The following is an 11,086-nucleotide window of genomic DNA, read 5'->3' as shown; positions in this document are numbered from 1 at the left end:
TTCGATGTTCTCAAACATACATGTATGCCATGTGTGAAATAGTATTAAAAAAACACCATAAGTACCATGTTATGTTACTTCTTAATTATCGACTATATGCATTATTATCAAACTGACTATTTGAGTGGATGCGATCAGGGGGACTCCAAGTTGATTCGTCAGGGGGAGATGAAACTGATGACTAAGGGGCCACATCCCTGCCACCTCCCCCGACCCCCTACATAGCTACAGCTATCCGTGCCCCAGACAAATGACTGATATCCCCGCAAAGAATCTGAATACTAACCCCCAAACGGAACTCGCAGGATTGGCAAAAAACGATATGTAAAGCATTGGAGCATTAACAAGATACGGCGTCACTAATCAAACTTACGGAAAATAAGGAGAGAAATTGGCCAAGCTTAATTTTCTTCCGTCATAGAATTGCGCAGCAGAAAGCCGAAGGCTTTTCTGCGAAGCGCTACTATGGTTAACGTACATAACGTATCCAATGTAAACAATGTTTCTCAAGTCCATGGATTCGATTCAAATGGCTTATATTTGACTTAAAATGGCCGCCAAAAGAGATAAACGCGCGAAGGAAGCAACTCGACTATTCTGAGCTCCGAGGGAGAACCACAAGAATATTCACACTATTTCTTAATCAAACTTCAATTTCAGGGGGGTTTGGGGGTTTACTCCCCGTCATAAGTGTTTTGAATTTAGTAATAATATCCAAGAGATGCTTTTAAATGGGTATAATCCAGAATTAATGAAGCAAAAGATGGGAAGGCGTTTCGAGAAAAAAAAATTATTTTGAGGTTTCAATAAACCTTTTGAACGAATTCCATATGGGCCGTGGTGGGATCCGGAGACACCTTAAGGAGGAATGTATGTTTTTATAGGGTACCATTGGTTTTGCAGATCTTCTGTTTTTTTCTAAAGAATAATCAATATTTGCTAACAGGCTTTTTATGCTCCCAGGTATGAAGAAGGTTCTATGTTCCTCAGGTTCTTTGTTCATCAGTCTGGTGTTCCTCAAGAGTCAAGTGTCTTCCAGTCTCTTGGCCTGCAAAAACCCTTTCAAACCAATTTTTTATGCATTAACCATTTGGCAACATTTTGGTAGGAGAAAAACCTGATCCCTGACCCCTTGAATTGGTTGCCCAGGTACGACCACAAGCAATTGTCTCAAGGAAGCCACCAGTACGACCTCTTGGTATTCTTGCCAATATCATACCAGTGAAAAGGAATGGTAATGATGGTTGAGGGTTGGAGTATATCAAAACAAAAAAATTGGCGGATTGGAACTCTAACCAGGGGGGTTGGGGGGTTTTTTTACAATCGAAATGATTGTAGTTTTGGCGGGCAATCATCACTTCATACATCAAACATCGGTTTTGCACAAATATTCCGATTAGTTGTTGTAGTTCTCCACTCACCAAAGCTACAGCATCTAGTGAGAGACAAGCGGGAGGGGGTTTACTGAAGGTGGCCTCTTGGGTTTCCCCCCCAACCTAAAGGCGCTTCGCGCTTACTAGGGCACTGCACTGATAATATTAGCATTGACAATAAAGACACTATACCTATACCTCTTTTACCTAGTACCTTTTTACCTGTACCTTTTTTGCCGAAACCTTTTTACCGATACCTTTTTTGCCGATACCTTTTTAACTGGTACCTTTTTTACCGTACCTTTTTTACCTACATTCGTGCCTTAGTGTGTGAAAGGTACTAATAAGAATTGCCCACGCATATTGAACCAATGACAACTTGAAAACATCCCGTGTTGGACCAAGAGGCCACCTTCAGTAAACCCCCTCCCGCTTGTCTCTCACTAGATGCTGTAGCTTTGGTGAGTGGAGAACTACAACAACTAATCGGAATATTTGTGCAAAACCGATGTTTGATGTATGAAGTGATGATTGCCCGCCAAAACTACAATCATTTCGATTGTAAAGTAATTCAGAAAGAGACTTGAAACGTTCAAATAATTTGCAACATCATCATAATTTCACATGCATGAACATGTATTGATAAATGCCAGTCCTGCAACCTATGATGTCATCCCATTGTTTCCTAATTAATCGTTTTCAATGCAGTTTGCGTATTGTTGTCACATCCGAAGGCCTCACTCGGAATGAACAATTGAAAAACCTGATCATTCCGCCGTTTTCTCTTTCCCAATGTAATTTTCTTTGAATCTGGTGATGGTAAAATACCATAGACTGTAGATGGGGTGATCTGGCCGCCCAATCACTTCCCTATAGGGCGGCAAATGCCGTCACATTTCTGAGTCAGCCACTTTTCGCAACAACAACCGCTTCATGCAACAATGGTCAAAGGGAATGGTCCATGTTTTTTGTTTCGAACTGAAATGGCCGGAAAGGTACAGAATATCCTACTAATTGATGGCATCGATCGTGCCAGACAAGATTGTAGATGCCAACATCTTGGCAATAATGCCGTACATGACACTGTATTCGAATGACATACTTATCTTCTACTGTGTTGTCATCAATTGTTCTTTAACAACTGCTGGTTATTCTCTAGTAAATTATCAACCATTTTAATTGAGGATGTTTTTAAAATTGCCTATCGATACATTATCTGCAACGACTACACGGTAGCTGGCCTAGACTCTCCGTCAAAACATGAGTCAGTCGGCAAAATAACATGGCCTGTACAACTGGCACACTATGAAACATCCAATGTGAAGACGCTCGAGAAGAAGAAGTTGTTGGGTAGCACATTTTTTCTTTTTTTTCTAGCTAACCGCAGAACAAACCAAAGGCGCTATTTTTCGTATTAGATGATGCAATGCATTCATGAAGAACATCGGAACTGTAATTTCCTGAACACTCCGGTTGACTGTTGACTGTCACATATAAAATCACAGAAACACTACTGTACCAATTCAAATTCAAAACCACCGAATCTACAACTCTCATCGGCGACAAAACAAAGATGGAGGTCTTCAATGACGTATGGTTCAGGTGTCAATCTAACGAAAGCCTATTCCCTTGGGAAAAATGACCTAATAGTTGAAGCTGACAAAAAACACGATCAATTTCGTAAAACACACGAGGTGAATGGGACGTTTATAATATGCACGAAATCGGTAACCATGGTAACGAGGGAAAAAAAGGTGGTTAAAATCAAATTTATTACTAGTGGGAGTGGCTAAATGAGGTTACTGGTATCCTTTCCAGCCAGCTTTTTCATGTTGTTCTCTATCCAAACAAGGAGGGTGAATTCGTTGGCTGGCCTAGAAGGAATATAGTTAGTGGCCGGAGTATACCCCTAACTGCAAAGATCTATAGTCATACGTCTTAATGAATATGAGTAACTAAAATGAACAGAATTCGATCCAAGGCGACCAGTTACGTCCAAGAGTGCGATTCTTTTACCCTATAATTATTCCAGGTAGTAATTCAGGTTTTCCAGCACCATTAACACTGGTTGTTGAAAAGAGGTTAATGGCTCGAGGGAGAGTGGTTCCACCAACACCACCACTGACATATTACATATTTTGGACACCTTACATATTTTTGGGACCCACTGTCGTTCTCGGCAAAACTAATTTTCCGAGTTTACTGGGATATTGTTCTCTGATCAACAATATTTGAAACTGATACAACTAATTGATACTAATAGTTGATAACTAACAAATTCGCCTTGCCAGCACACTTACTTTATATTACATATCATGTTTTTTTGACTCAAACCAACCATACGATGAACTATTCATCTAATGTGTTTGTTGTCACTTATATACGTTTTGCTTAAAGGGGGACTATAGGCAGGAGCAGGCGGGTCAAATTGACTATCTTCAGGTGACTATATACACGGTAAGCAGGTAAGGGCTCTGAGTCATGTTAGATTCAGCACTAAATATATGCCTCCTACAAGCACGAATAGTTTTGACGTACTGTGAGATGTGAGAGACTCCTATTGGCGACTTCTTGTGATTTTATCTTGCCGACCTAGCTACTTCCTATAGAGTTCCTTTAAGGTTTGGTTTTGTAACGGAGAACAATAAATAAAATCATTATGCCAGCAGCTATCATCAGTCATAAGAATCGATCTTACCATGCTATCCATAACGGTCAGGATCACGCCGTTTGACAACTGTTATTGTTCCTTAGATTGTATTGTGCTACTGTTTCAGTTCGAAACCAATTCTATATTTCATGAGAGTGAGAGCTGATAAAGTAAATATCATCGTCGGTCCCCCATCATTATCATTCTACCCCGTGAGCGAGCGATGACGGTGAAGTATTGGCGATAGGTCCTGTGTGCTCTGTCATTTGGAACTTGATCATTCCAGCAAATTCTCCGAAGAGAGCTTCTTTGTCGGTTGCTTTCAGCACGGTCCTGCAGAATGATGTTGTCCAGTCTTTTAGTACCTTTTGTTGCTGTCCTGATGCCAAACGAACCATATCGAAATCTCTGAACTCGTTTGATGTGCGAGGATGATAAATGACTTGAGATATCGTTTTGTTACAGTTAACAAATTTTTGTCAGACGGAACGCTCTTTTTTTTATTTCAGCCAGACTCTCTATGATTGTGGTGCATACATATAATATCAAGTGTAGATTAATCTATATTGATAATATGAACAATAGCCTGGTGTGACGTAGCGGCTTTTAAGGCACTGGTACCTCTCTGTTAAAACAGCTGAACACCTATATCAAAATAACAATGAGTTTATTATAAGGTTTGGTTTTGTAACGGAGATCAATAAATAAAATCATTAAGCCAGCAGCTATCATCAGTCATAAGAATCGATCTTACCCATGCTATCCATAACGGTCAGGATCACGCCGTTTGACAACTGTTATTGTTCCTTAGATTGTATTGTGCTACTGTTTCAGTTCGAAACCAATTCTGTATTTCATGAGAGTGAGAGCTAATAAAGTAAATATCATCGTCGGTTCCTCATCATTATCATTCTACCCCGTGAGCGAGCGATGACGGTGAAGTATTGGCGATAGGTCATGTGTGCTCTGTCATTTGGAACTTGATCATTCCAGCAAATTCTCCGAAGATAGCTTCTTTGTCGGTTGCTTTCAGCACGGTCCTGCAGGATGATGTTGTCCAGTCTTTTAGTACCTCTTGTGACTAACCTTATACTGCTTCTGCTTTGCAACCACCGTCAGCCAGGTAGGGGTCTTGATGTCTATATTCGATGCAGTTTTGTGAAGTTGTCATTTGAAATGTAAGACACAACAGTTACTGTCCTGATGTCAAACGTACCATATCAAAATCTCTGAACTCATTTGATGTGTGAGGATGATTTCACCTCATTTCACAATACTACGGAATTCCATGAGATGACGTCACTTATTCCCGCCAGCAGTACGCCACGTGACCCTGCCAGCTAGAATATTTTGCACGCTGTGTGCTCTCGTTATCTTTACTAATATTTCGGTCTCTTGACTATTGTGTTGGTTTTTTTGTGTGGCTGCCTGAGAGTTTTGATCCTTGTGCGCTGGTTCGAGCTTGTTTTGGCGAAGATCGGATCGCTTTGGTGGAGTTTTTCTGCTCTTGAGTGACTGACTGTCATCGAGTCCGGCAATTAAAACATGGCGTCTCAGTTAAAATCTGACGAACCCGTTGCTGACGCCGAGGTGGCGGTTGACCCCTCCAAGTTGTTAAATACATCGAGAAATTCAAAGAAATCAGATAAAGCTTCGGCCTCTGGTGCGGACATTTTTTCTTTGCCGACCAAGCCTAAATCGACGAGTTCGAAACGTAAATCCGTATCGGCGGTTACGAAAAAACCGAACAAGCAGAGTCGCCAAGATGGCGGACATGTTGTGGAATGTCAGTTTGATGATGACTTTGGTTCGGATATTGCGGCGGTTTCTAAGACGCCTGTCGTTGGATGTACTCACAGTCAGGATAACACTGTGCTAGATAAGATTCTTAATCGGCTTGAAGCTTTAGAAAGTGCTACTCGGCCTCTGAACAGGTCAGTAAAGTCTGTTTCTGCAGCTCTTGGTGCCCCCCCCCCCCCCCGGCCTGTGATGATGGCGATTTGATTGATGGGCCTGGTTTCAGCTATGATGACCAAGAGGAAGGTGAATGGGCAGATGAGCAATTTGTTGCTGATGATTCTGATCCTTTTATGGTTTTGGAGAAAAAGTTACATCTGCTGATTCCGCACCTCGGACGAAGGACAACCATGGTTTGGTAGATGATGCTCTTGCAGATTTGCACAATTTCTTTGAGCAGGATGAGTCCTTGGGCACTCCTGTGCTCAGAGAAGACTTTGGACAAGTATTCTTTCCCTGATAACTGCAAGGCCTTGACAGTGCCTAAAACCAACCCCATCATTTGGGAGAAAATGAAACGTCAGACGAAGTGGCTGGACAATTCAATGCAAAAGAATCAAAAGCTAGTTCTCAAGAGTATGGTGCCTATTGTTCGTCTTCTCCATCAGGTTCGTACGGAGAAACTGAAAATTGAGAGTATCTTGCCGACGCTAACATACACTGTCCGTATTTTATCGTCATTATTTACGAAGACTTGTCAGACTCGTAAAGAACTGATTCGCTCTGATTTACATGAGCCTTTTACTAAGCTGTGTGCTGTTGATCACCCTATTGGGATGAGCAATTTGTTCGGAGATGATTTGTCCAAAGACATAAAAGACATTGCTGAGTCAGACGTTCTGGGGAGGAAATTACATGGTCGACCTACCCGACTGAACAACTTTCGAGGAAGATTCCGTTCCACGCCCTACTCACAGTCTAGACAGCGTTTGTTAGGGCAGCGTTACCGTTGGGGGAGTCCAAGTTATCGTTGGATGCAGCAAAGACCTCGTCGGGGTCAAGATCGTCGACAGTACCAGCCAAGGTCGTCCAGGACGACCGACACAAAAGTCAAAAAGTAGATAATTCTGTCTTGATAGTAAGTAAGTCTGATAACACTCAACTTCCTGTTAACTTGAGTTCTGACATGTCTGATACTAGGTACAAAAGACTGGTGGACTGGAAGCCGAAAAATACGGCTAAAAATTTTACGGCTGGTAAAGTCGCCAGTGCTCTCGATTACTGGCAGACGATTACATCTGACCCTTGGGTTTTGTCAAATATTCTAGGCTATGAAGTGGAATGTGCTGTTGAACCATACCAGGTTAGTCAGCCTAGGGAGTCCAGGTTTGATAAGGTTACAACTCTGATTTTGGATAATCTATTGACTGGGCTTGAGAATAAAGGTATTATTGAACCATGTGTTATTACTCTGGATAGCTATGTATCTTCGGTTTTCCTTGTACCCAAAAGGGATGGTTCCCATCGGTGGATTCTGAATTTGAAGGATTTCAACCTCAGTGTTGAACATCATCATTTCAAGATGAGCACCATCAGGGATGCTCTTAACATGATTAAAGAAGGGTCTTGGTTTGCTTCAATAGACTTAAAAGATGCGTATTTTTCTGTACAAGTCCATCAGTCTTCAAGGGGATTCCTTCGTTTCCTTTGGCATGGTCGGGGTTTTCAGTTTACCTGCTTGCCCCAAGGACTAAAGAGTTCGCCAAGAATATTCACGAAGATATTACGGCCTGTCTTTGCTAAGCTTCGGCAAGAAGGTCATTCCATGGTTGGTTATATTGATGACTCGTTAACTGTCGATGATACCTTCATTGAAGCAGTTGAAAATATTCTCGAGTCTGCGGGCTTATTAGATTTGCTTGGTTTCACTATTCATCAGCTGAAGTCAATTTTGACCCCGACACAGATAATTGAGTTCATTGGATTCATACTAAACTCGATTAGTATGATAGTTTCGTTACCTGCTAGAAAGAAGGACAAGATCAAGAAATTGTGTGCCTCCCTATTGAATTCTGGCAAGACCACTGGAAGAGAACTGGCTCAGGTTATTGGGAATCTAGTGGCCACTGAGCCGGCAGTTCCAGTAGCCCCATTATTTTACAAATCTCTCGAGGTGGTCAGAAATCTTGCACTCAGGGAGTCTAAGGGTAATTTTGAGGCTGCAGTCTGCTTATCCACCGCAGCTCGGATGGATTTGAAGTGGTGGATAGACAATATTGACTATCAGTAGGGGCCAATTTCTAGACCAGGTCCTTCTATTTTTCTTACCTCAGATAGTAGTATGACAGGCTGGGGTGGTGTCCTTGATGGAGTACAGTCTACAGGGGGTAGATGGTCGGAAGCAGAAGCAGAACATCATATAAACTACTTAAAACTTCTTGCCTGCTTTCTTACATTGAAAACTTTCTGTTCTGAGGCAAGAGATGCTCATATCAGAATTAGAATGGACAACATGACTGCAGTGGCATGTGTCAACAAGTTAGGCAGTGTCAAATACCAGTTGCATGAGTTAACTAAAGAGGTTTGGCTCTGGTGTTTAGAACGAAATATTTGGCTGTCTGCCCAATATTTGCCAGGGAGAGACAATACCCTTCCTGATCGAGAATCTCAGCAAATAAATGAGGATATTGAATGGTCAGTGCAGACTGTGGTTTTCAACAGAATTTGTGAAATTTTTGGAACTCCTGATGTAGATTTGTTTGCTACTAGATTGAATTACAGACTGGAAAAATTTGTTTCCTGGAGGCCAGACCCTAAGGCATTTGCTACTGATGCTTTTTTCCTGTATTGGCATTACTCATACATGTATGTCTTTCCACCTTTTAGCCTGATTGGCCGGATTCTACAGAAGATAAGGGTCGACAGAGCAATGGTTTTGCTTGTTTTTCCGGTGTGGAACACGCAACCGTGGTTCCCAACGTTGCTGCAGATGGCCATCGACATCCCCAGGATCCTCCCCAGGAGGTCACTGTACTTACCTCAGAACACGCAGTTGTCTCACCCTCTGGGGCCAAAACTTCGCTTAGCGGTTGTAAGGCTATCAGGCAAGCCTTCACTATCCCAGGACTTTCGCAAGACGTTGCCAAGGTTATCATGTGCTCATGGTCTTCGGGGACACTCAAGCAGTACTCCTCATACATTGGAATGTGAGATGAGTTTTGTTGCAAAAGGGAAATTAATCACCTTCGTCCCACTGTAGATCAAGTACTGCAGTTTTTAAACGAACTATTGACAGTGAGACAGCTGGGGTATAGTGGAGTGAATTCAGCGAGATCCGCCTTGTCAACTTATGTGATAGTAGATTCTGTTCCTGTGGGACAGCATCCCATGGTTGTACGTTTTATGAAGGGGGTATTCAAAATGAAGCCAGCTTTGCCTCGGTACAATACAACGTGGGATGTTGCATGTGTGTTACGATACTTGAAATCGCTTTCTCCTGTTCGTAAGATTTCTCTTTCACTCTTGTCGCATAAGTTGGCAATGCTTCTTCTGCTGCTTTCTGGTCAGCGAACTCAGGTGTTGCCGTGTTTAGATGTTAGGAATGTGCAGCTGTCTTTTTCGAAAGTGATATTTACTATAGGTGATATTGTTAAGCAAACTAGGCCGGGGACTCATATGGCCCCTATTTCTATAACAGCTTATGCGCCGGATAGGCGTTTGTGTATTGTAACTGTTATCAAGGAATATTTGCAGAGGACCTTGGATGTCAGGGGTACTGAGACTAGGTTGTTACTTACGACTATTAAGCCTCATAAGGCTGCCTCTCAGGGAACTATATCTAGGTGGATTAGAACAGTTTTAAGAGAGGCTGGTATTGATTTGAATATTTTTGCTCCTCGTTCAACGAGGGGGGCAGCGACTGCTTGTGCTGCAAAGGCTCAGGTACCATTGGCAACGATTCTTCGTACTGCTAGTTGGAGCAGAGATTCTGTTTTTAGGAAATACTATAACAAGCCGATTGACAATGATTTGTCTGTTGCAGAGGCTATTTTGAAAACCCAGTAGTCACATAGGTTTGACACTGGTAATTGGTTTAGTTGGTTAGTAGAGACAATTTGGACAGTTTGGAGATGTTTTTTTGTGCGAGATCGCATTTAATATGTGCCCAGATGGGCTGTGATGTTTGATGTTTAGTTTCTTGACAATCATTTTTTGATTTGATCAAAGGCGGCTAGTCTGAGCTGCTGGTTTTCACAAAGAACTTAGCCCTTTTTTTGTTGAGGGTGTTTTGTATTGTGTAATTTGGTTTTGTGTTGGATTACATAGTTCTCAGTGTTTTTGCAATTGCTGTGTTGACTGTTGTTATTGGATTCTTCCTGTTTGTGTTTGACTACAGGTGATTGATGCCATGGGCTCTGAAGTTTCATGAAATTCCGTAGTATTGTGAAATGAGGTGAAATTGAAAAATTAAACAAGACTTACCTTGGGAAGTTGCAGTTTGATTATAATTTCACCGAATGAACTAAATACGGAGGAATAACATGCCCTCCCTATCCCATCCCTAATTTGATCGTTTTTTGGTGGTTTGGTTCTTAACATGGTTTTTGTTCCATGTCATCAATTTTCTCTAAAGTCTGCCGGCGGGAATAAGTGACGACATCTCATGTTATTCCTCCGTATTTAGTTCATTCGGTGAAATTATAATCAAACTGCAACTTCCCAAGGTAAGTCTTGTTTAATTTTGCAATTAATGACTTGAGATATCGTTTTGTTACAGTTAACACATTTTTGTCAGGCGGAACGCTCTTTTTTTATTTCAGCCAGACTCTCCATGATTGTGGTGCATACATATAATATCCAGTGTAGATTAATCTATATTGATAATATGAACAATAGCCTGATGTGACGTAGCGGTTTTCAAGGCACTGGTACCTCTCTGTTAAAACAGCTGAACACCTAAGAGAAAATTATGTACAATATTTATATAGCCATCTGCTGAAATAAAGCATATATTAGTCATGAGAGTTCGTGTAGCAAAGTGTAGCAATGTTCAGTTCAGTCCCTTCAGTTCACAAGGGCAAAGTTCACACGGCAATGTTCACAGGGTAACTGAGAAAAAGGTCCAGTTCCGAGTAAGGGCCCAGATATGGCGGCACAGAGGTGTAAAGGGTTAAGAGGCAATTATGAGAATACGGACTTAGGCTATCCGTTCCCAATAAGAATACGGAATTTAGGCGTTCCGATTCGAATACGTATATGTGTGCGTTTCACAGCTGCAGCGAAGACTCCATTCAGCACCAACGCCAGGCGATCATAATTCCCGAAC

The 11,086-nt window shown here is 41.7% G+C and overlaps 1 protein-coding gene across 1 annotated transcript; it reads left to right on the top strand.

Annotated features, from left to right (window-relative positions):
- Positions 1-5,568: 5,568 nt before the first annotated feature.
- LOC135497676 (uncharacterized) lies at positions 5,569-8,050 on the top strand. The gene is made up of 2 exons (XM_064787508.1): positions 5,569-5,957; positions 6,961-8,050. Exons 1-2 carry the CDS (start codon positions 5,569-5,571, stop codon positions 8,048-8,050), a joined length of 1,479 nt encoding a protein of 492 aa, XP_064643578.1.
- Positions 8,051-11,086: the final 3,036 nt, after the last annotated feature.

This window comes from Lineus longissimus, chromosome 13 (assembly GCF_910592395.1).
Source record: "Lineus longissimus chromosome 13, tnLinLong1.2, whole genome shotgun sequence".
Lineage (NCBI taxonomy): Eukaryota > Metazoa > Nemertea > Pilidiophora > Heteronemertea > Lineidae > Lineus > Lineus longissimus.
This window is presented reverse-complemented; position numbering and strand designations above follow the sequence as displayed.